The sequence below is a fragment of the Panthera pardus genome, unplaced genomic scaffold (genome assembly GCF_024362965.1).
Source record: "Panthera pardus isolate Hobbes unplaced genomic scaffold, ASM2436296v1 HiC_scaffold_12, whole genome shotgun sequence".
Lineage (NCBI taxonomy): Eukaryota > Metazoa > Chordata > Mammalia > Carnivora > Felidae > Panthera > Panthera pardus.
Window position 1 is genome coordinate 10,304,383 of NW_026526677.1, and position 27,910 is coordinate 10,332,292.

General features: G+C 56.3%; 1 protein-coding gene and 1 long non-coding RNA gene across 3 annotated transcripts; one reads left to right on the forward strand and one right to left on the reverse strand.

The window, feature by feature from the left end:
- Positions 1 to 122: 122 nt before the first annotated feature.
- Positions 123 to 2,265, reverse strand: LOC109246536 (uncharacterized). The gene is made up of 2 exons (XR_008421117.1): positions 1,742 to 2,265; positions 123 to 424 (listed from the first exon to the last, which is right to left on the reverse strand). It is a non-coding gene; the product is annotated as an uncharacterized LOC109246536 (long non-coding RNA).
- Positions 425 to 27,910, forward strand: VWCE (von Willebrand factor C and EGF domains). 2 transcript variants are annotated; one of them, XM_053899648.1, is made up of 20 exons: positions 425 to 1,507; positions 3,997 to 4,091; positions 4,215 to 4,304; positions 4,607 to 4,735; positions 7,119 to 7,235; positions 9,464 to 9,580; positions 10,478 to 10,606; positions 11,840 to 12,252; positions 12,335 to 12,428; positions 13,666 to 13,748; positions 15,456 to 15,543; positions 17,258 to 17,343; positions 18,571 to 18,688; positions 19,203 to 19,268; positions 20,649 to 20,741; positions 22,129 to 22,211; positions 23,295 to 23,385; positions 23,467 to 23,549; positions 23,851 to 23,941; positions 26,911 to 27,910. In XM_053899648.1, exons 1-20 carry the CDS (start codon positions 1,398 to 1,400, stop codon positions 27,504 to 27,506), a joined length of 2,772 nt encoding a protein of 923 aa, XP_053755623.1. In that variant the 5' UTR covers positions 425 to 1,397; the 3' UTR covers positions 27,507 to 27,910. The 2 variants fall into 2 exon arrangements, with proteins under 2 accessions (XP_053755623.1, XP_053755622.1); XM_053899647.1 differs by having other exon boundaries at positions 426 to 1,507; positions 19,203 to 19,288; positions 20,645 to 20,741.

Consider the following 27,910-nt stretch of genomic DNA (forward strand, 5'->3'; position numbering starts at 1 on the left):
GAATGGGTATAAATAGGAAAGTCACACTCATCTTACGATACAGAATTTTGGTGACCTACTCGCTGAGAATTTGTTGCTTAGATTGGAAGATGGATCAAGCGTGACAAGGTGAGACAACAGGCCTATCTTTGAACATCTTCAAAAAGTCGACCTCACAGGTTCAGGGAGGGAGATTGGCTTAGTAACTTGCATTCAGTGAACAACAATAACAACATAAAAACATGACAGCCAAGAACACCTCTACTGGAAACTTAGGTTCACGTGGGTGCCGGGAAAGCCAAGTCCTATTAGGCTGTGTTGACAAAAGGATGGTGTCTGGAAGCAGACAAGAGTCCAGACGGTTGTTGGCACACCATGTTCGTCTGTGGTCACGGGTGTTATTACGGGTCTCAGTGACAGCCTAAGGTGGCCTGTAGGAGGGCAGCTGTAGAGGCAGAACCAAAGGAGCTGGGATTCTTTACACTTCCTAACCAATGTAGTTCTTCAAAACTGAATTGGGCTGCCTTTTGACAGGGAGTTCCTTATCCCTGGAAGTGTTTGAGCAAAAGCTTGACTCATTGGAACTGGGCCGCTAGGGAAGATTGCTGCACAGGGCAGAGGGCACACAATCTGGTCATCCTTCCAGCTTCCTCCCAGCTGGACGATCCCGATTTTCATCCACTCCCCCTGCCTACCAGTCTCCGATTGTTGGCCTGGGGCAGCTGCAGAAATGGGCAAAGAGCAGCCTGTGGGTTCAAGACCCGCTAGTGCCCCCTGGCCGGGGCGCAGGTGGATCCACTGACCCCGCGCACCCAGGGTTCGCGTGCTGATCTGCTGGCAGGCTGGGAGCCGGCCTAGAACTGCCCAGCAGCGCAGTGACCCAGCGTCCCACCTTCTCGTGACAACACAGGCAACTCCCGCTCCACGGAGACCGGCAATGCCCTGGCGCACAGCCTCCCGCGCCAGCCTTGCTCCGGGAGTCTCTTTCCTCCCAGGGCCTCAGTCTGACGCCCACAGCCCTTCTCAGGAAGCTGACTCCCAAACCCGGGCAGGGGGTGTGGGCCGAGGCCGAAACCCCGCCCCCAGGGGTCCCTGATCTTTGCCCCCGCCCCGGGCTCCGCGCCTCCCCTAGAGGCCACCGGCCGGCCGGCGGCGCTGCCTTTTGTGCGTTTCGCTCAGAGGTGCCAGAGACCCCCCCCCACCCCCCCACTCCCGCCACAGCCGTCCGCCGCGTCCCCTCGCGGCCCCCGGCCCCTCCTCTCGGAGTCCCCAGCCCCCCTGCTCGGCTCTGCGTGCCAGCTCGGGGCTCGCTGGTTCGCTCCCCGCGGCGCCAGGAGGAGGGGCGAGGGCCGGCAGCCCCCTCCCCCGCGCGCGGCGCCGGAGCCCAGCCGAGCCGGGGGGACCCGCCGCCGCCGGTCATGTGGGCCGGACTGCTCCTCCGGGCCGCCTGCGTCGCGCTCCTGCTGCCGGGGGCCCCGGCCCGCGGCTACACCGGGAGGAAGCCGCCCGGGCATTTCGCGGCCGAGAGGTAAGCGCCTCGAGCCCCTCCCCTGCCCCGCCGCAGGGGCGCTCCCGGCGTGGGGCAGAAGGGCGCCCCGGAGCCGCCGGCAGCCGCGCCTCGGGGCTCCCCTCCCGGGCGCTGTCCGTGCGCGGGCGCAGCCCGTGGTGGTGGGGGGGGGGGGGGTCCGGACAAAGAGACAGCAGCCTGTGCTCCGGGCGGGAACCCGTTCTGCGCCCCTGGAGGGGCTGTCCTGACAAGAACCTGGGGGGATGGAGATCCAGGCGCTGAGTGAGCCCCTCTGAGTCTGCCCTGGCGCGCGGACCCCTGGCGAGGGCAGCCCGGGACGTGCCACCTGGTCTCCGGAGCGGCTGGTCGTCGCTGGCGAACGGGCCTCCCGGCCGCGCCGGCCGCGCCGGGGCTGGGGGCTTCCTCTGCGTCCAGGCTGCACGCACGCCCCTGGACCTTGGAACCGCCGGGCTCTCCCTGGGTCACGTTTCGGTTTCCGCCTGTGCGCGCGCGCGGGCGGGGGTGGGGTGTTTGCCCCTTTGCTCTTTCCCGGTTGATGCCACCCTCCCCTCGAGTCCCCTCCCGGCGGAGGCCGGGCCGCCGCGTGTGCGTGATGCTCCGAGCGAGGGAACACGGTGTCAGCGGGCGGCCTGGCCCGCGGCCACCGCCTCGGGGGGCGCGCAGGGGGGCGGCCCCGCCAGGCTCGCAGCTCGCACGTGTGCTCCGCAGCCACCGCCAGTTCCTGCCCAGATGGGCCGGGCCCCCGCGGCGTTTCACAGCCTTCCAGCCACCTGTCTCCCCGTCACCGCCAGCCCTAGGAGGCTCCTCGGGGCGCTCGGCCGCCGCCCACCTGAGGGCGCGGCTCCACCAGCCTCGCGAGCATCCTTGCGTCCGCCGCTCTGGTGGCACCCCAGCCCCTTTCAGAGCCCCGTCTGAGGAGCCGGAGCCGCTGGCTCCTCTTTCCCAGGCTGCTGACAAAATCGCTCTAGCAAGGGGTAGCGGGTGGGACATCACTGCCAGCACCTCCCACCCCCAGCCCCCCAGCCCCCCAGCCCCCCAGCCCCGCGCTTCTTTGCTTCTTCTGTGATAACTTCAGAGAGGGGAGAGTCTTTGAGGCTCCAGGGACCGTCTGCTGCAGATGTTTCTGGACTGCCGTGTGCCGAAAGTTCCCCTTTCCGGAGCACTTGTCGCTCTTGACAGATACTCTCAGGCGTGGAGTGAGTCTGCCTTTCCCATGTGGCCAGTGCCTGCTGCGGCACCTAGCACGTGGCGCGTGTTCTGGGTGCTCCGTAGACTGCCTGAGTGGCAGCATATTCCCAGCAGCCTCCGTAGGGCAGGGCTTTCTTGTCCCTCTCCTGCCGTGCCGGGATTCCCAGTTCGAACCAGGCTGGGCTTCATCTCGGCGCCTAGCCATCACAGGACCAGTTCCCCTCACCACCTCCATCCCCCTCCCGGACTGTGCACCTGCTGTTCCCTCTGCCTGGAGCACCCCCCACCCCCCTCCGCTCTCACAGCCTGCCCCTACTCTACTTTTTCCTGCCTCAGCCTAGATTCTGTCCTTCCAGGAAGCCTCCCCTGATCCTCCTTGGGACTCCAAAGCCTGTCCCATCGTGGCACTTGTCACACTATTTCGTTTCCGCCTGGTTGTTTGTCTGCCCAGAGCCCCTTGAAGGTGGGGAAAGTGACTTGCTCCTGGCTGTAGTGCTATGCCTCACCCAGGGTCAGGCACACGCTCCCCTTTGCTGTTTTGGGCAGCTTGCTGGCCCCCCCCCCCACCACCACATTGATGTCACCTGGGGAATGACCTCTCTCTGGCTTCTCTGGGGCTGGCCTCCTCCTTTGTCTTTTCTGCTGGCTTCCTTTCTCAACCTTTCCCTCAACTGCCATTTACTGAGCACATACTATGTGCCCGGCGGGCATCGCTTTTGACACTGAGGTGAACAAAAAAGATGAAGCCCTGGTCCTCAGAGAATGAGAGGGGAGACAGACAATGAATGAATCAACAAATTGATAAGTAACCGAATGCCCCAGAAAGTACGTGTTATGAAGAAGAATAAAGCAAGATAAGAGTGGGCAAGAAGGATCTCTCTGAGAAGGTACATGAGCCGAGAGACCTGGGTAAAGGCAGAAGAGAGTTGGGTGCGTTTCTGAGGAAGAACCTTCCTGACGGCGAGAGCTGCAGGTGCAAAGGTCCTGCGGCAGCCATGCCTGGGGCTCTTCAGCCATTGCCATCTTTCCCCGTCAGTGCTGAGGCCCCTCTCTCCCGGCCACTCTGCCTTTGTTCATGTGGCAGGTATCTGTAGGAGGCTGATGTCTGTTCTCTCACCCCTTTTTCTTTGTCCTGCCTCCGGGAGAGACTGTCTGGGTCGTTTTTCTTTGGGGACTTCCCACTGCCCCTCTGGCAGGTTTCGAGAACTATTTGTTGACTGGCCGGGAGACTTTCACGGCCTGGTAGCCCAGTCCCTTGCCCGGTGCGGAAATGTGGAAAAGCATTCTCTCCTCTCTTCCAGACGCCGGCTGGGCCCCCACGTCTGCCTCTCGGGCTTCGGGAGTGGCTGCTGCCCTGGCTGGGCACCATCCATGGGCAGTGGGCACTGCACCCTTCGTAAGTGCCTGTCCCTGTGCCCCAAACATCCTCCACAGCAGGGCGCTCACTCCCTGGGCTGGCCTAAATAGGGCAGATTGGGGGCCCCAGCCCCCACTACCTCACCTGCATTTCTCCTCTCAGCCCTCTGCTCCTTTGGCTGCGGGAGGGGTATCTGCATTGCTCCCAACGTCTGCTCCTGCCAGGACGGAGAGCAAGGGGCCACCTGCCCAGGTAACGGGGTGGCATGGGGGGGGGGTGGGACATGGCTGAGACTATGTGCCAGGCACGGGGTTTGGTCTTAGAGTATCATCTTCCGACAACCACCTAGGTGGGCATTCTCATCCCCATTTTATAGATGAGGAAACTGAGGCACAGAAGTTAGTGGCTCACCCAGGGTTTCATGGCTAGTAAGTGGCAGTGCTGGATTTACGATCAGGCCTTTCTGCCTCCCCAGCCCCTTCCCAGCAGAATTGAGGTGGGGACGGCCGGGAGTGGGGCATGGTGTGTGCTCACCCGTGTGCTGCCTGTTTCAGAAGCCCACGGACCCTGTGGAGAGTATGGCTGTGACCTTACCTGTAACCATGGCGGCTGTCAGGAGGTGGCCCGGGTGTGCCCCGTGGGCTTCACCATGACAGAGACAGCTGTCGGCATCAGGTGTACGGGTGAGAGACCTGGGAGCTGGCGGGGACGGGGCGAGAGGGGATTCTGTCTCTGCCGTCCTTCCAGAACAGTCTGCAGAGAGATGCAGGGCAAGGCTGAGCCGGGGAGAGCTCTGGTTTGAGAGTGGGCAGGGAGGTGCCGGCCCTCCAGATGCCCAAATATCCATCTGACAGATATTTGGGCAGCTCGGGGCCAGGAACTTGAGCGAGGGGCTGCGGTGACGAGTCGTGGGTTGGCCCCCGCTTCGGAATCGGAGGAGGGGAGACAAGTAAGGGTAACCGCAGCCCCGTGCAATGGGACCCTAAGTGGTGAAGTGCCTGGAGCCGGACCCACAGGGGGACAGATAACCAGGACTGGAGTCAGGGCTGACCACAGAAGGCTCCCTTGGGAACGTGATGTTTGAGTCACTGAGGGAAGCAAACCTCAATAATTACTGTGTAAAAGTGTGATTCGTTTGTGATTTCAAAAAGTTCTTTTTTTTTAATGAAAAAAAATTTTCGTTAATGTTGATTCATTTTTGAGAGACAGAAACAGAGCAAGTGGGGGAGGGGCAGAGAGAGAGAGGGGGAGACACAGAATCTGAAGCAGGCTCCAGGCTCCGAGCCGTCAGCAAAAAGCCTGACACGGGACTTGAATGCACAAACTGGGAGATCATGACCTGAGCCAAAGTCCGAAGTCAGACGCTTAACCGACTGAGCCACCTAGGCGCCCCTTTAAAAAAATTTTTTTTAATGTTTATTCATTTTTGAGAGACAGAAACCGAGAGTAAGTGGGGAGGGGCAGAGAGAGAAAGAGGGAGACACAGAATCCGAAGCAGGCTCCAGGCTCCGAGCTGCCAGCACAGAGCCCGAGGCGGGGCTCGAACTCATGAACCACCAGATCCTGACCCGAGCCAAAGTCCTAAGCTTACCCGACTGAGCCCCCCACACGCCCCATGTGATTTTAAAAAAGTTCTTACAGGCCAAGTCTGTTACCTTCCTCAGAGGCAGCCTCTGGGACCAGTTTCTTGCATATCTTTCCAGAGAGTTGAAAGAAAGCCTTTTTTTGAATTTGGACTTTGTAAAACTAAGGTCTCTTCCCCAAATATAAAAGTGAAAAACAACTTATTTTGGAACATTTGGAAAGTAAAAGGAGGGTAGAAGATGAAAACAAACATGTCCCCGATGTCCCTAGATATTTGTTCCTAAAATGAACTTGTTTTTTCTTCCCTTTTCCCTGGCCGTGTGTGTGTGTGTGTGTGTGTGTGTGTGTGTGTGTGCGCGCGTGATGCATATTTGTGTGTTTTATAAATTGGCATCAGTCATGCCTTATCCATAGTTTTTGCTCCTTATTTTGCTCACCTTATATGGTGAGTGGGGAACAGTCCTTACAACAGAATTTTTACCGGCCATGCCTGTGGCTGCTGTCACTGCTGTCCCTCATTTAGGTCGCCTGCAGTGTTTCGCTGTCAGTAATGCTGCAGGAAGGAGGCTTCTCATCGGCCTCTCTCAGTATTCTCAGAAGGAGAACCATTGGGCCAAGGGTCTCACTAAGGAGTGTTGGTGCTCGGGCCCCATTGCAACATCCTCTTCAGGCAGGCTGAAGCAATTCATCCTCCCCTGAATGTTTTTCATGGGGAGTACTTCCTGCCTACACTTCTTGTTGCCCAGGGGACTGGGTCAAGGAAAAGCCAGAGAAGAGTGTCAGAGCTAGCACCGAGCAGGGCAGCACTGGCCGCCACCACGAGGGATCCCGGTGGGATGGGGTTAGTCAAGGTGGGCTTCCTAGAGGCGGCGGTTGTGGTCCCGAGGGGCCGCTGTGGGGAGAGCAAGTACAGAGAATGCAGGTGTCCTGCAGGCACGGGGCCAGGGGGCGGGAGACTCGGATGCAGACTGCAGTGGGCGGTTGCAGATGCTGTGGGTCCTTGAGAGCCACCATGGACCACAGTTCTTAGAGGAGGAAGGGATGCCATGAAGCGGGGCTGGGGAGTTCTGTCCCCTTGGTCACATTTGTGTCCTCAATGGCCCCCCCTCCAGATCGGCTGCATACAGGTGGTGCTCAATAAACACTTAGTGGACTTTAGTCAGCCTCCCCGTTCAGTCTCCTCTGCCCTGCTAGGGTCGCCCTGCGGTGGGGCCATTGAAAATCGTTCTGTCTCAGCCATGCTCTCTGTCATCTGGTCTGCATGGGTCACAGAGCAGGAGCCTTGCCTCTCGGCCTCTGCTTCCTGGAGGTTCCCTCATGGCCGATGACCTTCCTGGGGCCTGGTCTTTCTGTCTCGGGTGGGGGTTCCACCCGGCTGAAGGCGGGCTTCTTGCGCGGACAGGGTCCCTGTGGGGTAGAGTTTCTCCCTGCACGCAGCCACGTTCAGAGTCGTCCGTGCAAAGATGTTTTCTCTCTTCCCAGACATTGACGAATGCTTAAGCTCCTCCTGCGAGGGCCAGTGCGTGAACACAGAAGGCGGATTTGTGTGTGAGTGTGGGCCCGGCATGCAGCTGTCTGCCGACCGCCACAGCTGCCGAGGTGAGTGGCCCAGGGACAGGTGACCACCGCTGCTGGGCTCTGAGTTGAAGGCGCGGCCCTACCCAGCCCAACATGTGCACTTCGTCCGTGCATTACTGCGTCTTACCTTCCCCGTGGTCCCCTGAGGGAGATATTGTATCACCCCCATTTTGCTGATGGGAAAACTGAGGCTCACCCAAGGCCGTTCTGTCAGTAAACACTGGAGTCAGCTTGAATCCTGGCATGTCGACCCTAGGGCCCTTGCTCTGACCCGGCACGGCAGGGTGGAGGGAGGGGGCTGGAGAGGCCTAGGGGAGAGCTAGGGGCTGGGCGGAGGAGGCCACCGAGGTGAGGGAGGGCCTCGTGGGACATGGGACGTGGGACGCCGTGCCTGCTGCATTCATTAGTTCCACCTGCCCCCAGTCTGGTGGGGAGAGGCAGAACGAGGTTGGGGTGAGGAGTCAGTGCTGGGGGAGCTCCGGGGAGAGGAAGGAGTCTTTGCTCCTGAGTGGACAGGATGAGGGAGATCTTTGAACATAGTCCCCCTTTCCTTTAAGATGACTTACAGAAGGAAGCATTCTCTCTTAAACGAGGCAGATGAGGGGAAAGCTGCCCCATGAACCTGCGCTATTATTTTCTATTGTTTGAAGTGGTCATAAATGGGAAAATAAGTTTTAAAAGTTGCTAGTTCCAGACCTTCTCTGCCCCTCCTTCTCTCTACTCTGCCTGGGGAATAACCCTGGTGTCTTAGCCCTCTCCGGCTGCTGTAACAAAATCCCACCGCGTGGGCCGCTTTAACAACAGAAATTTGTTCTCACGGGTCTGGAGGCCGGGAAGTCCGAGGTCAAGGTGCCAGCCCATTCACTTTCGGGTGAAGGCCCTTCCTGGCTTGTAGCCAGTCACTTCTTGCTGGTTCTTACAAGTAGAGGTAGCAAGCTCTAAGGGCACGATCCCGTCACGAGGGTCCCCCCCAACCCCCCAGCCGCCTCAAGACCTCATCTAAACCTAATTAAGGACAAGAGACGAGCAGCAGACGGTTGCAGAACTGGATTCAGGCACCGTGCTCACACTTTGCGTGCCTTTTGGCATTTCATTCCCATTTCAAACTGATCCTGTGAGGTTGATACTGTTTACTTCCGTTTTCCTGATAGGACCACTGAGAAATTGAAGAAATTAAGTGACTTGCCCAAGATCATGTTAGGGCTGGGATTTGAACCCAGTTGTTCCTCTCCTTGCTTTTTCTCCTCTCAGCAACCTGTCGCGAAGGTGTCTCCACATCCGGGCAAACAAACCTGCCTTGTTCCTTTTTTTTTTTTTTTTTAATGTTTTTATTTATTTTTGAAGGAGAGAGAGACAGAACATGAGCGGGGGAGGAGCAGAGAGAGAGGGAGACATAGAATCTGAAGCAGGCTCCAGGCTCTGAGCTGTCAGCACAGAGCCCGACGCGGGGCTCAAACCCACGAACTGTGAGATCATGACCTGAGCTGAAGTCGGACGCTTAACCGACTGAGCCACCCAGGCACCCCACTGCCTTGTTCTTTTTAACTGCTTCCTGCTGCTCTGCAGCACAAACACCCCCTAGTTTACCAACTCTTCTTTTATTGATGAACATGTGGATTATTTCCAGCTTTTCATGATTTTAAACGATGGTCTGGGGAAGCTTTGACAGAGGAGGTGCTATAGAAGCTGAGTTTTGAGGTATGAGTAGGAGTTTGCTCCCAGTCAAGATGCACAGGCATGCCAGGCAGACAAAGAACATGGGCCAAGAGGGAGGCCCCCAAGAACATGGTGCATTTAGACGATGGCAGAACAAAGGTGAGGGGCAGGGAAGGAGGTAGGAAAGGCCGCCCGGGGGGTCGAGAGCTATGGTGCAGGATTGGTACCACAGTGGTGCCTGTGGGAGCAGAGAGTGGCCTGATCAGAGAGGTGCCCTTTGCACAGAACAGCCTGGAGGCCAGGTAGCAGATGGCTTAGGAGGGGTACAGGGGAGCTGCGTGAGGCCATTATGCTTCTCCAGACTAGACGCAAAGGCAGCCCATGCTATGGTAGGGCAGTGAGGATGGAGAGAAGAGGGCTGGTCCAGGGAGAATGTCACTGATAGGCTGAATGTGGGTGGTGAGAAAGAGAGGGTTTAAGATGGTCCTTCACGGCCCTGAGGATGGAAACAGGAGAGGAAGACGGGGGAGCACACCATTCCGATACTCCGTGGTGGGGGAAATGACCTTCAGGCTTGCCCTGGTCCCTTCCAGACACTGACGAATGCCTCGGGACCCCCTGTCAGCAGAGGTGTAGAAACAGCATCGGCAGCTACAGGTGTTCCTGTAGACCGGGTTTCCATCTCCATGGCAACCGGCACTCCTGTGTAGGTAAGGTGGGGGGGACCCTGTTGTCTTCATGGTTAGGCTGCCAGCCACCGGTCACCTGGACAGGGCGAGCCCAGGGACGGGGACGGGCCAGCAGTCTGGACCTCCTGGCTGCCTGGAGCCCGTAAGCACTTGAGCGTCTGCTCAGAGCCTGCCTTTTCCTGGGGTTGGCGTGGCTCCTCACGGAAGACCCTGTCTTGGACTTTTCCTGGCCACATGCAACTTTCATCCTGTTATGTTCCTCTTCCACCCCTCTCCCAGATACACCCCAAGGATTCCTCTCTGCTCACCCATTTTCTTGGCTGCCTTTGCTCCCCTTGGTAAATAAAGCGTGTTAGTCTTGGTTCCTCTGGTTTAGAAGGAGACCCCTGTTTTCTCAGCCCATTAGCAGATATTTCCAGAAAGGGATTGGCATGTTTGGCTCAAGCTTGGCTCATGGGTTGAAGGTGGGGTCCCGTGGGCCTGAAAACAGACCTTGTTCTGGTGGAGTTTGGTATTTGTCCCGAAGCCTACCTTGAAGCAGTGCCGTGATTTTCGAGACTCTTTTCAGAAGGGGCTGCACCATCTCAAACCTGGCCCGTGGGATGGTGGAAGGTTTGGAGATGACATTCCCAGCAGGGCTCGTCCCCACCAGCCAGCGTGTAACCACTGCTGCGTGGTGCTGGGGGATGAGTCACCGGTGCATCCATTAAACGCCAAATGGATGTATGAACCTTCCAAAGGGACTAGCAGTAGATTGTGGCCCCACTCCTAGACATCTGAGTCACCTCCCACACTCTGAGGTAGGGATGGACCCTATCAGAACATGGCTGGGAGAGTCTCCCAGTGTCTTCTGGGCCCAGGGATGGAGGAAGAAGTAGCCTCAACAAGGCGGCTGTTGGCAGCGAGGCTCTCCTGCAGATGTAAACGAGTGTCGGAGGCCTCTGGAGAGGCGAGTCTGTCACCATTCCTGCCATAACACCGTGGGCAGCTTCCTGTGCACATGCCGACCTGGTTTCAGGCTCCGAGCTGACCGCGTGTCCTGTGAAGGTGAGCGACCGTTCATACTTGCCCTCCTAGGCCCCAGCTCCGTCCCAACCTTGGGCCGGGTTTTACCAGGCCCCGCCCCCGTCCCACCCAGCCCCCCTCCCTCCAGCCCGCAGGCTCCGCCCCCTCCCACCCAGACCACGCCCTCCAGCCCCAACCTTTGGCCAGTTTCCCCAAGCCCCGCCCTACAGCTCCAAGGCGCCGCCCCAACATTAGGCCCGTCCCCTCAGGCCCCGGTCCCGTCCCAGCCGGGCCCCGCCCTCCAGCTCCATCCTTAGGTTTGTTTCCCCAAGCCACGCCCCCCGTCCCACCCAAGCCACGCCCCCGCCCTGGCCCTGCCCTCCCAGCGCTGGGCCTTTTTCCTTTTCTACCCATTCTTTTTCAATTCATTTTGTTATTTCCAACTCTTCACTTTCTTTCTCACTTCTTCCTTCTACTTCTTTACCCATTCGTCCTCCCTTGTCATTTTACTGTTTCCCTAACCCTTTTGTTTTCCCCCAAATGGTAAAAGGTGGGGGCGGGGGCGGGGAGAGGAGCACGTGACAGGAGTCGCAGTAACCTGGGCTCCCAGGGACACTTTGTTTTTTTTTTTTAATTTTTTTTCAACGTTTTTTATTTATTTTTGGGACAGAGAGAGACAGAGCATGAACGGGGGAGGGGCAGAGAGAGAGGGAGACACAGAATCGGAAACAGGCTCCAGGCTCCGAGCCATCAGCCCAGAGCCTGACGCGGGGCTCGAACTCACGGACCGCGAGATCGTGACCTGGCTGAAGTCGGACGCTTAACTGACTGCGCCACCCAGGCGCCCCAGCCCAGGGACACTTTGGACGATGTGGCGTCAGTTCGCTCTGCCATACTTTGACAGTGTGCCTAAAAACATGCGTTTCCGATCATCTAAATGCCGAAGATGCTCTTTCTAGCCCATGGCAAGCTTTCCCCGGGCTGTTCCTTCATCCCCAGCCTCAGCATCCCCTCTTGGGAAGCCATGTCTGGGCGGGGCAGCAGGAGACCCACTCCCAACTTGTCACTTGGGCCTGCTCCTGTAGTGCTTTCCCCTCAGCCTTGTGTGATGGTCACTGTAGCCCCCTTGGTCTGGGGTGAACTGGGGGTATTAGACTCTTAATGCTGATGAAGAAAAACTGGTCCACAGACATTCAGTGACTGGCGGTGGGCTGCAGTCTCGCCTCCTGCCACTGCTGCTGCCTCCCTCAAGAGACCCCCGTGCTTCCGTTTCAGCTTTCCCCAAAGCCGTGCTGGCCCCCTCTGCCATCCTGCAGCCCCTGCAGCACCCGCCCAAAATGCTACTGCTGCTCCCGGAGGCGGGCCGGCCTGCCCTCTCCCCTGGACACAGCCCTCCTTCCGGAGCCCCGGGGCCCCCAGCTGGCGTCAGGACCACCAGCCTGCCGTCTCCCACCCCTGCACCACACACTTGGCCGCCAGCCACCCTGGTGGCCACTCCTGTGCCTAGTGCCTCCCTCCTGGGAACCCTGGGACCTCCCTCGCAACTACAGGAGGTGACTCCTTACTTGCCCAGGGGCCCAGAGGCCACGTGGTTGGCACCAGGGTCCTCTGCCTGTTGGCACCTGGGAGCCACATATGAGTCCGGAAGCCGCTGGACAGAGGCCGGGTGTTCCCAGTGCCTGTGCCAGGTAGGTGGAAGGGGTCCTGGGGGCTGCTCTGGTCCAGTGTCCGGGGCCTCGTGATGGCTGGAAGTCCTGCTTCTGCTTCCAGAACGGGGAGGTGAGCTGTGAAAAGGTGATGTGTGAAGCTGCTTGTTCCCACCCGATTCCCTCCGAAGATGGAGGCTGCTGCCCGTCGTGCACAGGTGGGAGCTGGTCTGGGGGAGGCTAAGAGTCCCCCTCATGATCCTGCTTCTCTTCTTCCCCAGCCCTTCTGCAGCTGAAAGGCTGTTCTCTAACTTTGGGGTACATTAGAATCACCTGAATCACTAGAATCTGGGGGCCTCACCCCCAGAGCTTCTGATTTATTAGGCATGGGGTAGGGCCTGGGGACTTGCGTTTCCAGCAAGTTCCCAGGTGATGCTGAAGTTGCTGGTTCAAGGACCACACTTTGAGACCCACTGGTCCACGCTGTGGTATCCCTCAAGGGGAACTTTCCATCTTTTGGGGATCCTTTTTGAGCCTCATTCATTCATTCATTCGTTCAGTGAGTTCCTCCACATCTCCCTTCTCCAGATGTCCCCTTCCCTGTCCCAACTCCCCTCCCACAACCAGAGGAGGGATCCTTCATCAATCCTGTCCTCTTTCCAATTCCCTCCCATGATCTGTTTACAGTTTTTCATCGGCTTCCCGTTGCTGCAAGGATAATGACCCTGAATCTTAACGAGTCCTTCAAACAGAGCTTGGCAAAACTCACTCTGCACACGAATCCCTGGGATCTTGTTACAATGCAGCTTCTCCTTCAGTAGACCTGGGAGGGTGGGGGGGCCGGAACTGCTGCGTTCTCTGAAGCTCCGGTGATAAGATGCTGAGGCCACTGCGAGTGAAACAGCAGTGAAGACATCTTCCTAAGGGTTAGAATGAGCATAGACTTAGTGGTGTCTTCAGGATGTTCGTGGCCTCTTACCACGTTCCTGCTCTATACTGAGCCCTGATTGCGAATGGCTGTGGATCCGTCCAAGTCCCTGCCCACAGTGGTGTTCCCATTTTATGATAAAGACAACTGAGTCCAGAGAGGCTAAGTGACATGTCCAAGGTCACCCGGGTTCCTGAATGGACAGGCCAGGTTTTGAACCCAGGGCTGTCTGGCTGCCTTTCCTGCCTTATGGGGAAAATATGCCAGGTCCTGCATATAGTTCTAGGTTTACAGACACCAATGGAGCCCTCCTGGGCCATCTGATGTGGGTGTCTCTTGCTTACCCCTCCGGGGGGGGGGGGGGTCCTAGGACTGCACAGTTCTGGGTGCCTGGATCTTCCACTCCCAGGACATCCTGGCTAGTGAGAGAATGTTCCAGGTACATTATGCCTGGAAAAGTAATGAGATCTCAAGCTTCCACCACTTTGAAGAGGTCTGATGCCTCCACTCTTGTTTGTCTTTCAAAGGCTGTTTTCACAGTGGCGTCATCCGAGCCGAAGGGGACGTGTTTTCACCTGCCAATGAGAACTGCACCGTCTGTGTCTGCATGGTGAGCCTCACAAGAGCCCTGAAGCCTCGCGGGTGTTTTCCTAACCTTTGGGGGTTTTAGAGGAAGAGGGAAAGATCGGGTGTTAAAAGTGAGCTTGTCAAATGGAAGGAGAGTTCCCAGGTTGTGGATTTTGGTTGGAATCTGTCGAATTTAAAGGCGTGGGGGTCTGTGGAGTCAGGGAGGCTTCTGCTGAGCAGGAAAGAGCCAACAGGCAAACAGGGTCCATCTGTCTAGGAAGGGGAGGGGATGAAACTCCCTCGGAAACTTCCCACCAGGGAGGCTGTTTTTCTCTCCAGGCAAAATATTTGCCAGCACAATAAAGGTATCCACATCTGGGAGGGAGGAGGCTTATTACCAGACGCAGCTTGTTAAGAGTATTATTTCGCTTTAGGCAAATTCACTTCTGTAAGAATGGTTATGAAGGACCTACTGTGTTCCTACTGTGACGCCAGGTGCCGTCACACAGATTTGATTATGAGCACGCAGTGTGCACCAGGCACGGGGCTTGGGGCCTTTCATCTGTTGCCTTACCCGAGGCTCCTGGCAGCTCGTCTGGGTCGGCTTTACTGTCCCTGTTCCACAGATGAAAAGACCGAGGCCGGGAGGTGCCAAGAGGTCTGTCTGTATCCAAGGCCCGGGCTCTGATCGCCAACCCTCACTACCAGCCTCTGACCATCACTGGCCTGGAGGTGACCGCAGAGGCTGCAGTGTGCGATGGGGGGGGTGAGGCAGGTAGACAGCCACCTCCACGCTTTACTGGGCTCTTCCTGTGTGCCACACACACGCAGTGGCCAAGCACTTTCGTGGATCATGTCATTGTGTGTATCGTCAGCGATCCCTGACAGAGGCACCTCTTCTACCCCATCTCACGGATAGGGAGACTGAGGCTAAGTGAGGTGATGGACATTGTCCAGAGTCACACGACTCGTTCGTGGAGGAGCAAACACTGCAACTCACCTCTTGCTGCTCCAGAGGTGGGGGCGGGGGGGGGGGGGGGGGAGGGTTATTTTTTATTTTTTTATTTTTTTGAGGCGGGGGATTTTTATTTTTTATTTTTTTGCCTTAACTTCAAATTTAAAATTAAGTCTTAACGGGCACCCCGGTGGCTCAGTCCGTTAAGCATCTGACTCTTGGTTCAGGTCATGATCTCACGGTTCGTGGGTTCGAGCCCCACGTCGGGCTCTGTGCTGACAGTGCAGAGCCTGCTTGGGATTCTGTGTCGCCCTCCCTCTCTCTCTCATCCTCCCCTGCTCACACACACACACACACACACACTCTCTCTCTCTCTCTCTCTCTCACAATAAATAAGTGTTAAAAATATTTTTTAATAAAAAAGTAAGTTTTAAATTTAATTCTTTGAATAGCCAATAGAGTCACATGGTTCAAAACTCAGATGTACAGGAAGGTGTCTTTGACGGAGGAACCTCTGTTTGCCTCTTCCCGGCATCCTTCCAGAAGCTTCTATGTGCCGTGGGAGGATGTTCTCACCACACCGTAGCAAATGCCAGGAACTAAGTCCCTGCACACTGTCCTTGTTGTCACCATGGTGGCATTCAAAAGGTTTGGGATGGCTTCCTTTCGGAGGCTTTGGTCTTGGACAGGAAGCTTGAGGGGTTGTGTGAGATAGGGAATGAGCTTGAGGGGCCTTGGGGCCTGGTTCCCCTCCTCCCCTCTGCTCCCACCCACCACCATCTCTCCCCTCCTCAGGCCGGAAATGTGTCCTGCATGTCCCCTGAGTGTCCTCCCGGCCCCTGTCAGACCCCCCTGAAGTCAGATTGTTGTACTTGTATTCCAGGTAAGTGAGTCTTTGGGGTTCCGGGTGGGGGACTCGGCTTTTGTGTGTGTGTTTGGGAGCAGGGTGAACAGAGCAGGGGAAGGAGATTGAGTTTTGCTTCAGAAACTCCAATCAAGTGAAGCATTTCAAAGTGCCAGCTTAACTGAGCGCCTACTATGTGCATAGTGCTTTAGATGCTAGATTGGGCTCATAGCCCAGTCTGCCCCTGCTCTAGGAGGTGCCTTCAGCACGGCCAGGAAGGGGTGTGAGTCCATCCTTGGCATGGCTCTGTCTTGAGACTAGAAGGGCGTCTCCCCTTCCCCACTAATGAGTTGGTCCTTTGTTGAAAATGTGGTTCTCTTTTCCTGGGATGACCTCATCATCATCACAAATGTTCCCCGACGGCTCTGTGCTGCTGCCTGCCAGCCCTTGATCTCATTGAATCCATGTGGCACAGCCTTGAGGGAGTACGATTCAGAGGCCCATTTCATAGATGATGAAACTGAGGCTCACGGAAGTCATTGCTGCCCAGAGACATAACGACCAGTTAATATCAGAACAGAACTGGAAATCAAGGCTGCCTGATTTCAAAGCTGGTGTTCTTTAAAAAAATTCTTTTTTTTTTAATTTTTAAATTTGTTTAACGTTTTAAAAAATATTTATTTATTTGAGAGAGAGAAAGACTGAGTGCGAGTGGGGGAGGGGCAGAGAGAGAGAAAGAGAGAGAGAGAGACAGAATCCCAAGCAGGCTCCAGGCTCTGTGCTGACAGCACAGAGCCAGACGTGGGGCTCACACCCACGATCTGTGAAATCATGACCTGAGCCGAAGTCGGATGCCTAACCAACTGAGCCACCCAGGCGCCCCTAAAAAATTATTTTCTTAACTTTTAAGTATTATTTTCAGCTAAGACATTTCTGAATAGGTAATATACTGCCTATGAAGTAGGAGCCTTTGTCAGCTCTTATCAACCCCATTCTACAGATGAAAAGATTGTGGCTTAGACAAATTAAGTATGTCCCCTTGAATCCCTCCCTAGTGGGTTGTGTAGCTGGGATTTGAACCGAAGGCGGTCTAAGCCAGGGGGACCTGGGCCAATTTTTAGGCTGTTTTTAAAAAAAAAAACCTTTTTTTTTTTAACGTTTATTTATTATTGAGAGACAGAGAGAGACAGAGCATGAGCATGGGAGGGGCAGAGAGAGGAGACACAGAATTCAAAGCAGGCTCCAGGCTCTGAGCTGTCAGCACAGAGCCCGACACGGGGCTTGAACTCACAAACCACAAGATCATGACCTGAGTCAAAGTCAGAGGGGAGGCTTAACCGACTGAGCCACCCAGGCGCCCCTAGGCTGTTTTTATCTGTAGGGGGGCAGTCTTCAGAGGAGAGGCTCTCACTGACTCCTCCCTACCTCCAGGGGATGTCATTTGTCCCAGACCTTGTCTTGGGTGTCTGGGCCAGTCTCTTTTCATTTCTTCTTTTTTTTTTTTTTCTTACTCTTTAGTTATTCCGGGATTCCCTCCCTTTTTGGTTAAGGACCTTAGTTTGCACATGACTCACTCTCCATCAGTTTTTAAGCAACAGCTTATTTTTTTTGTCAAGGGTTTGGAGGGGAGCGGTTGGCTCCCTGAGTGTGGGGTATGCTGGAGGGCATGGTGGGAGTGTTAGCTTCCCGAGGGCCCCTCCCCTCCCCACTGTTCCCCTTTCTCTTTAGCTGCCTCTCCCTTTCTCCTCTGCAGTGAGATGCTATTTCCACGGCCGGTGGTACGCAGACGGGGCTGTGTTCAGTGTGGGAGGTGATGAGTGTACCACCTGTGTCTGCCAGGTAGGTGGGTGGGGGAGGGGAGCAGGGCGCAGGACTTTCCCAGCATGCCTCGACCAGGAGACTAGGAGCTGCCACACGGCAGAAGGGAAACTGAGGCAGCAGGGGCATTACTCGCATTCACCAAGGCCTGCCCACAGTCTCCTTGGAGTTCACCCTTCAGCAGAGCTATTTATAGAGTACCTACTGTGTGCCCAGAGCAATGCCAAATGCTGGGGACACAGCTAAGCACAAGACAGCCCCAGTCCCCTCTTTCAGGGAGCCCACAGCCTAGGTGGGCTGTGGGCTGATGACCGGGGCTCCTCACCGGAAGGGAAGGCTTCTTGGAGGAGGGATGTTAAGTTGACACCTGAGGGGTGAGGGAGAGGAGCCTGAGGCAGGTGTGCCCGGCAGAAGCGAGAACGCACAGCCCGTTCTAAGGCCTGAACGTGTCCCTGCTGCCTGGGGCACAGAGTGCAAGAGACTAGGCCAGAGAGGCAGCTGTGCGTAGGGAGGGTCCTTGAGTTGGGGTCTGAGAAGCAGGGCCTGGGGCAGGATTCTCGTGTAAGTCATCTTCGGAATGGCAGCCAAGGGCAGAGGAAGGAGCCAGGTGAAGATGGGGTCTCAGGCTGACTCCACAGGGAGCTCTGGAAGGAGTTGCACGGCAGAGACGGGTGTGCGCAGAGATCAGGGAGCTCGCATCAGTTAGTTGTATGCACTCCCTCTGCTCTCCGGGAAGTGGGGGTGAAGGAACCATCCAGGCACCTGAAGGACTCGGCGGCTGTCAACCAAAGGCAGTCCTTAGAGGAAGGGGTCGCGGGGAGGAGGGGGCCTCACAGCCTCTCCCACAGACTCAGGAAGGGCTTTTCTGGCCAGGCTGAGGGCTCTGGACTTGGCAGAGCTGATGACCGGTTTTAATTGGTGGAGCCGTGCGATCATATTGGTGCATGAGAACGTTCTGTGGCTGCAGAGTGAGGGTGCACTGGGGTGAGAGCAGAAGGCTGTTGCACAAGTGAAGGGAAGGGGTGCTGGGGCTATGGCCCGGGCAGGCGGAGACCCCCAGCCCAACAGCTGGGACGTCCCAGAACGTGCTCCTGGCCTCCCCCCAGCCACCCCCACCCCTATCCCTGGAGATTCTTTGTCACTTTGAGGAGAATGACAGCAGCAGCCTGGCAGCCTCCTCTTCAGCTTTCAGATGGCCCAGGGCCGGGGAGCTGCCCTCACTGGCCCGTGTGCCTGGTTCTCTTCCAGAACGGGGAGGTGGAATGTTCCTTCACACCATGTCCGGAACTGGATTGTCCCCGAGAGGAGTGGTGGCTGGGCCCTGGACAGTGCTGCTTCACCTGCCGGGAGCCCACACCCATGACAGGTGAGGGCCCCCAGCCCTGCACCCCAGGGCGATGCCCTCCAGCCCATGGCGATGCCCTCCAGGAGGGAGGCTGAGCTTTGCGTGCAAAGACTTAGGGTGTGTGTTTCTGTAAGTGTGTATGTCTCTGTGAGTGTGTGTGTGTGTGTGTGTGTGTGTGTGTGTGTGTATGTGTTTGCAGTATTTGTGCGAGTGTGCCCGTGTGTGTGTGAATGGGTTTGTAGGTTTATGTGTGTTTATGGGTTTGTAGGTTAAGTGTATGTCTGTGCGAGGTGCCTGTGTGAACTGGGCACACGTTTGGAGGGAAGAGTCACTAACTGAGGGACCCCACAGACAGCTGCGGGCAGCCCCTGGGTCCAGCAGGTGGCGGGACAGACACCTGGGGAGCTGCCTGGGCAGTGTGAGCGAGCAGAGGCGGCTGCCCTTGGTGGGGTGTTGCTGTAGGTCCGGCGGGCGCTCAGCACCTCCTCGGCGCTCGCGCCCACCCGAGCTTTCTCCCTCACTGTCCCCCGGCCAGGCTGCTCTCTCGACGACAACGGGGTTGAGTTTCCTATTGGACAGATCTGGTCTCCCGGTGACCCCTGTGAGTTATGCATCTGCCAGGTGAATGACAGCGTGCACGCCTTCAGCTGCTTCCCCCGGCGGTCCCTGCCTCGCCCCAAGCAAGCCCTTCTGCCCTGCGCGGGCCCTCCGGGCCGGGCACCCCCTGCTCCAGAAGCCGGGCCGCCTCAGCCCGCCCCTCGTCTCCCTCCCATGCTGGCAGGTTCCATGTTTACAGGAGGGGCTGGGACCCAGTTTCTTCTGTCCTCGGTAGCTCTTTTGGAACAGCGGAGCTTGGCAGCCTGCCTAAATGGGGTGCCACACGCTGCTTGCGAGGACTCGGGTCCCAAGAGCAGGTTTCCCCGGGGAACAGGTAACTGAAGGGGCGTAACAGCCCGCGGCTCAGTAGTGCAGGCCTTTCCTGCGAAGCTGCAGTGTTTCCTTCGGGAACGTGAATCTGTGACCTCAGTTCATCAGAAATGGATAAGGAGGGGGTGCTCGAGCTTTAGAGTCCGGTTGACCCCGATATGCCAACATAGCCACTTACCAAGAAACACTATTGTTTCGGCTCGTTAAGTACGCACGTCGGCTTTTGTTTCGAGTTCTTGATTCATGCCTCGGAGCTTGGAGCTTTATTTCTCAAAATGAGGTCCCTGCACCGGCGGTGTCCTCGGCATCACCTGGAGCCTGTTGGACACGCACCATCTCCAGGCTGCTCAGACCTCCGGGCTCAGAATCTGCATTTTAATCCCCGGTGACCCATGTGCACACCGGCTTTTGAGAGGCACAGCCCCCAAGTACCTTGGATGCGCCATTTGTTAAAAAGCCTTAGACCCTTGCAGAACTTGGGAACGTTTCCTTGGGATTACAGTCGGGAGGAGGGTACCTCCGCTGCCTTTCCCCTTTGTGACTGACCCAGGGCACTCGTAGTCTAAGAAAGCTTTGTCAACGTTCAGATTCTCGGAGGGAAGAAAAGAAACCGTATGTGGTGCTTTTGTCTTCTGAAATAGACATTTCCGGTGGAATAGTTTTCTATAAAAATAGGATTTTATTGTACTCTATAGGTTTGGGGTGAGCCAGGGTTCCAGGGAAAAGCTGAGAGAATTTGGATGGGGTGGTGGTGAGCTTTGGCTGTTGCCAGAGAAGGACAGGAAGCCGAGGAGACCAAAACCCCGCTCTGACCTTCCTTGTCCTTAGATAGGGAAGCCTTCCCGGAAGGCTCACACCCCCTTTCCCAAGGAGCCGGTCCTCGGTGTGGGGGGGTACCTGCCACGTCCTAGCTGCATCATGGCGCCCTCCAGGCAAGCCTTGGCCGGTCTGAGGCATTGCCCTCTCTGGTGGGGGGGAGGGTGGGGTCGGGCAAGGAGGCCGGGCCCGGTGTGTCAGGTGGGGTCTGGGTGAAGTTCTTCCTTCCTTCAGGCAGATGGCTCAGTGAGCTGCAAGAGGACAGACTGCGTGGACTCCTGCCCTCACCCAATTCGGATCCCTGGACAGTGCTGTCCGGACTGTTCAGCAGGTAATTCCCTGCTTGTGGGGCTACACAGCACCCCTCCCCCCCACATCTGGGCTCACCCTGCCCCAGCTTCCTCCAGACAGGACCACACAGGCTTTATCTCCGGTCATCCTCACAACAGCCCCATGGGAGAAACCCATTTTACAGATGAGGAAAGTGAGGGGGATGGTTCGTAAAGCAGTTTGCCCAAGGCAGGCCCGGTCTGGGTGCTAGAAGCAGAGAGAAAGATATGCTGAGTTTGTAGCCTAGGTGGGGTGACAAAGGTTCACACCTGTGAAACAGGGAACAGTGAGAGAATATAAAAATGATACTTTTTGGGGGTGCCTGGGTGGCTCAGTCACTTGAGTGTCTGACTCTTGATTTCAAGTCATGATCTTACAGTTTGTGGGATCGAGCCCCTCATCAGGCTCTGTGCTGACAGTGTGGAGCCTGCTTGGGATTCTCTCTCTGTCTCTCTGTCTCTCTCTCTCTCTCTCTCTGCCTGTTTGCATGAGTGTTCTCTCTCTCTCTCTCTCTCTCTCTGTCTCAAAATAAGTAAACTTTAAAAAATGATACTTTTTTCCACTTTTTAAAATTTTATTTTTACATAATGTCTACACCCAACGTGGGACATGAACTTATAACCCCAAGTTCAACAGTCACACGCTCTTGCAACTGAGCCAGCCAGGCTCCCCGATACTTATTTTTTTTATATTAATTTCACCTGTTCTATTATTTCAAAAGTATTGAAAACATACAGAGAGCAAAAATAAAAACAATTTAAAAAGGCCCCTTATCATCTTTAGCCTCATGGTTTTGTTTTTTTCATCTCTTTTCAAGACATAAGTATCTTTATATATATAACATATCTATAACATGTATCCATAAGTAACAAATAATGTATCTAACATATATACATGAAAAAAGAGTTACCTGTTGTCCTGTCACCTCCTTTTATACTTACTCGAATGTGATAAATGGCATCGAGGTGGCAGCCCTCAGATCTGGCCTCTGCGGGCTTGGGGAAGCGGAGGGAGGCGGTGTGGGGGAATGTTCTGGAAGGTGGGGGGGTCGATGGGGGAGCAGAGAGGATGGCTGTGGTGCCAGGCTCTCAGGTTGTGTCTCCCAGTCCCCCCGGCTTGATCTTGCCCGGTGAGGGGCAGGGGAGGAAACGCTTCCCTCCCTGGAAGAAGAGCCACTCTGACCCCTCTGCTAAATCCAGTGCCAAAAAAAAAAAAAAGTCCGCGCCCAATCCAGACCTGTGTTTTGTCTCTTCTCCAAACCCCGTGCTGACTGCCTGGGGCTGGCCTGACCTTTGCTTCCCAGAAAACTCTTGGACCTTCATCCTTGGCAGGCACCTGGTCACCAGCCACCTTCCTGGCTGGCGCTCACCCCCTGCTTTCTCTGGCAGGCTGCACCTACACAGGCAGAATCTTCTACAACAACCAGACCTTCCCATCCGTGCTGGACCCGTGTCTGAGCTGCATCTGCCTGGTAAGGACCACCCAGACCTGACCCCCGTTTGTGGAAACTCCACAGACACTGACCCCTGCTCATGAACCTTGGAGGCAAAATCCAGAACCTTCCAAGAGAAAAGTCATCCTGGGTCACGGTGAAAGTTGGCTCCCTCCGGCCCTACCGAGGGTGAATCTTTACTCGGGGCCAGAGAAATATTTTTTAAGCCTGCCCAGCGAAAGCCCTCTGCTTCTGGGTGATCAGGGGGAGTCCTGGGGGCTCCCAGTAGTAAACACGTGCGTGCTCGCTGAGGGTGCAGGTGAAGGCCTCAAGCCCAGGACTCTGAGCTGGAATCTGTGATATACTCCCATTATCGAGTTCTTGCTGTGTGCCGATCCAGCTCTCGGCCCTCTCTCTGCATGAGCTCAGTTAATCTTCGGGGGAATCCTCTGAGGTAGGTGCCAGGGTCATGTCCATCTGCTAGGTGAGGAAACTGAGGCACAGAGAGACAAAGTCCGTCCCTCAAGATTCTCACGCTGGTCCACTCGAGTGCCAAGAATCGAATGCTAGTATTCTGAGTCTGCGCTCCAGGAGGTGAACCTTTGCCCCTAAGCCAGGCTGCCTCTCGGTCTGAAAAAGCATGCGAGATAGTTAACATCATTTAGTGTTTGGAAAATGGGGGAAAAAGTCCTATTCCTTGTCACGCTGGAAACGTCCGAGGCCAGTCGAGTGAGCACGCCGAGTGGAAAGGGACAAGGTCTACAGAAACAGAGAAACTCAGGGTGAATGTCTCGGGCCTCTGAGTGGCCCTATTTGTTCACGTGCTTCCGGGAGCTTCAGGCTTCCGGGTCCTTCTGTCTCCTCGGTTTCTGGTGCTCACCTTTCCTGGGTATTTTGTGGATTTGATCGGCAGGGACCTGTTGAAAGATGAGCGGCACGGTCAAGGCCAGGCCCTTGGCTCTGTGGGGCTTGCGTTCTGTCGAGAAGACAGACTGAGTGAATGAACCTCTCCCCCAACCGTGGTGGCTCCGATGGTCGCTCCGTGGTTATGCGGCTGTCCTTCCCGAGTGTCCCATCAGCTGCTCGGAGCAAAAGGCCTTGTGTGTTTTCTGTGTCCCGCAGCTGGGCTCGGTGGCCTGCTCCCCGGTGGACTGCCCCATCACCTGCACCTACCCTTTCCACCCCGACGGGGAATGCTGCCCGGTCTGCAGAGGTGAGTGGGACCAGCACCCCTATGTCCGAGGCTTCCAGCTGGGCCTTGGCCCTCATGGCCCTGTCCCCTCTGCTCCCGCAGATTGCAACTACGAGGGAAGGAAGGTGGTGAACGGCCAGGTGTTCACCTTGGACGATGAGCCTTGTACCCAGTGCACGTGCCAGGTAAGCTGGGCCTGGGGACGCAGGGGCTGCCCGGCCAGGGACTGCGTCTGGCCTGTTGTCCCTTTGCAAAACTGTAAGTCCCCTCAGCCAACATAAGCCCGCCTTCCTCCTGCCTTCCCAGCTTTAATTGCCGGCCAGCATGCCTCCAGATTTGATGGTATCCCCCCTCTTTGTGGTCTCCTTAAAGCGGCCCTGCTGTTCAGCCTCTGTCCCAGGAGCTTTCTGTGGGCGTAAGAGGTGCGTGGGGTGCCGTCCTGGGACGGGATGGGGCTTCCTCACGTGTGTCCCTGTGCTTCCCCAGCTGGGAGAGGTGAGCTGTGAGAAGGTGCCCTGCCAGCCGGCCTGCTCGGACCCCTCCACGCCCCCTGGGGACTGCTGTCCCTCCTGTCCAGGTGAGCGGGCCTCTGGGCCCTGGGGCTTCTCCACTGTCTTCCTGCACTTTGCTCTTGCCAGAAACGGAGAACTTGTAAAGGGCTGGGTGTGAGACACCCAGGCTCAGCGGGGGAACGCGTCTGGCTCGAGGCCACACCGCCAGCACGCGGCGAGGACAAGCCTGGGCTCGCTCATCCTCATCCAGCGTCCCTTGTGCCACATCCGTGACACCTGTGTCCCTTTTCCTTCATTACCTCCTCCCTTAATCTCTTTTTCTCCTCTTTCTCCCTTTTCCAACAACAACAACAACAACAAAAACACCCCACTATTTAGGAACTGAATCAACTTGGCAGGGGAGTAACCACAGTATGTCCTGAATACTAGGTGTTACCATCTCCAATTTCCTGGTGAGGAAACAGAGGCGCAGAGGGGTGGAGGGGCACGCTCAAGGTCACGTAACTGACGGGCCGGAGAGCCGGGATTTGAGCCCAGAGTTGATGCTTTGTAGCTCCTGCGTTGTCTTGACTGCTGAACACGATTTTCATTTTTTTGTCCATTCCATCATGAGGGTCCACCCGTGTGGCTCTTTCTGCAGAGGTACAGATAGGACCCAGACAAAGTGCCGTAACACATGGCTTTGAAGTACCGACGTAGCCCAGAGCTAGCTGTTGTAAAAAGCCCCCAGATACTCCGGTTTGCTCACCCTCTGACTTTTAAGCTGACGTTTGGACAGTTTCTCGATTCTTCTTCTTTTTCTGTCTATCCATAATGGACCTGCTGTGAAAAATCTTGGGTCCGACAACTTTGTTCTTTTCACACTTTGTGAGTTGTGTCGGGGCCCTGTGGTTAGCAGGTGGAATCCTGGGCCATGGGGCACTGGGGCGGGGGGGCGGGTGTGGCGCGGGGACCCCAGCAGCATGACAGCGCGTCACCAGATGGGGCCCCTCGACCAAGCGGCAACTTGCCGTGGGGTAGCCGGCTCCCCACACGTCCTCCAGCTCTACACCATGTGCCTTGAATTTAATTTTTCCAATTTAACACGCCCGTAAAGTACCTTACGTGTGGCTATTGTATGTTTTTTTTTTTAATGTTTATTTATTTTGAGAGAGAGAGAGAGAGCGCGCGCACGCTACTGAGGGAGGGGCAGAGAGAGGGAGAGAATCCCAAGCAGGCTCCGCGCTTGGGGTGCACGGGGCTCGAACCCACAAACCTCAAGATCACCACTCAAGCTCTAGCTGCTGGTGTTGGGCTCAAGCCGGGGTCTCTCCGATTCCTTGCCCCGTGCTGTCTTGCCTTCACAAGGGGAAACAGAGGCCCAAGGAGGTAAGGTGCAGAGCCTGGCCGCTTCTCCCGGGACACTCCACCCTTGGCTCCATTCGCCATGTGCCTCTTCCTAACAATAGCTCCTTTTAGGGAGAAGCCACTTTTTGCTGAAATAGAATATGAATTGTTTCCTTTTGCTACTTAATAAACATAACAGTTTTCTTGAGATGTAATTCATGCGCCACTTAATTCACACACTCAAAGCATATAGTTCCGTGCCTTCGGGTATATTCAGAGCTGTGTGTCTGTCTTTCAGATGATTTTTAAAATCATTCCAGGGGCACCTGGAATGAAGTCGGTTAAATGTCCGACTTTCGCTCAGGTCACGATCTCACGGCTCGTGAGTTCGAGCCCAGCGTGGGGCTCTGTGCTGACAGATCAGAGCCTGGAGCCTGCTTCGGATTCTGCGTCTCCCGCTCTCTCTGTCCCTCCCCTGCTTGCATTCTATCCCCCACCTCAAAAATAAATAAGAAAACGTTACAAAAATTCTAAAAAGTAGGGGCGCCTGGGTGGCTCAGTCGGTTAAGCGTCCGACTTTGGCTCAGGTCATGATCTCAGTCTGTGAGTTCGAGCCCCGCATCAGGCTCTGTGCTGACAGCTCAGAGCCTGGAACTGCTTCAGATTCTGTGTCTCCCTCTCTCTGTGCCCCTCCCCTGTTCATGCTCTGTCTCTCTCTGTCTCAAAAATAAATAAACGTTAAAAAATTTTTTTTAAAAATTCTAAAAAGTAAAATGTAATCATTCCAGGTTTTATGGATTTGACAGCATCTGTCTCCTTCTGATCATACCTTTCTCCAATACTCTCCCTTCTTTTTTTTTTTTTAATTTTTTTAACGTTTATTAATTTTTGAGACAGAGACAGAGCATGAACAGGGGAGGGGCAGAGAGAGAGGGAGACACAGAATCTGAAACAGGCTCCAGGCTCTGAGCTGTCAGCACAGAGCCTGATGCGGGGCTCGAATTCACGGACAGTGAGATCATGACCTGAGCCGAAGTCAGACGCTCAACCGACCGAGCCACCCAGGCGCCCCTCCAATATTCTCCCTTCTTATGCGTCTTCACTCCTCGCTCTCTCGGCCTAAGCCTCTTCCTTTGCTTGTTCTCTGCCCGTGTGCCAAGCCCTTATGACGTGCCAGTCTCCAGGCTGAGACTCCAAAAAGTTTTTTTTTTTTTCAATAGACTTTATTTTTTTAGAGCAGTTTTAGGTTCACGGAAAAATGAGCAGACGGTACAGCCTCCCCTGTCACGAACATCCTGTACCAGATGGTCTGTTTGCCACAATCCACGAACCTCCACGGACACATGGTTATCACCCAACGTCCGTCCGTCCTTAACATCCGGGTTTAGGCTGAGATTTCCCGTGCACCGTTCATTCAGTCCTCAGAGTGACTCTGTACGTCGTGATGATGCCCATTTTACAGATGAGGACACCGAGGCCCAAGGGAGTTATGTGCCTTATACAACGTCACAGAGCCAATGCCTGGCAGAGTGACTTTGGGGGATTGCCCCCCTCTATTCAAGGTTCCCTTTTGGTCTCTCCCTGGAGGCAGGGGCCAGCTGGTCCTTACCAGGTGTGAGCGGCCTCCGTCCCCAGGGCAACTCATCCCAGAGCCGCCTCGGCCGTCCGGAGAACCAATGTGCATCTTGATTCCTCCTCTTCTCTCTAGATTCCCTGGAAAGAAGAGCCGTGGAGTCTGGCAAGGCAGCTCGGAGCCCCCGTGGGGACACTGAGGCCCCGGTGAACTGTAGCTCGTGCCCAGGCCCCCCAGCAGCGTTGCCTGAGAGACCAGTGCCCCATGTTCTCCAGCTCCTCCTCAGAACGAACATGACCACCACGCAGACTCTACCCACGAGCCCCTCAGGAGACCAGGCCTCACCCTCACCCCATCCGGGGCCTGGGGGCACATTCCCAGGGGAGCCGGGGGCCTCCCAGCCCTCCCCGGGGCCTTTGATCCTTCCAAGAGCCTCCACTCTACCTCTAGCCGCTCCCGGAGCTCCTGGGCCTCCTCCTGTAACCCCAGAGCCTGAATCCTCATCTGGAGCCCAGACAGCGACCAGACGGCCCTCTCCGCCTGCCATCGTCCTGACTGAACCGTCAGCCCGTTCCACGACGGCCCCCAGCCCCTCAGAGACCCCCGCCACCCTCCTCCGGCCTCGCAGACTCTCTCCCGCCGCCTCCAGACTGTCTGCGGCCCTGGCAGTCATGGCCAGCCCCAGCCCCCCGCGCACGGGGACCTCAGAGGGGGAGGAATCCACCGGGTAAGCCGGCCTCGGCTTCAGGGCCCTGCCTGGGAGACTTCGGACACAGAAAACTGCCAGGGGCCCTGGGCGCTGGCAGGGAGGCTCTGGGGCGACCGAGGCTGGCGACGCCAGAGGCTCACTGCTGCAGGGCTCCTGGGGGGGAACGTCCCCGGGGTCCAATGCAGCCTTGTCCCCAAGAAGCATTTGGAGTGTGCCGTGAGAGGAGGCAAACGGCATTCTCCACGGTCGCATCCTCCTCGGACACCACGGCGGCCTGTCTTGGAAGGAAGGCTGGGGCTGCTGAGCTCCCCGCTCTGGAGGAGAAGAGTCAGAGGGCCTGGGAGTCCCCTGGGATTGTGCCTCCAGCCGTCCCTCGTCCCTCCCTGAGGTTTCCCGATTAAAGGCTGTCTCCGTCTTCCCCCCTCC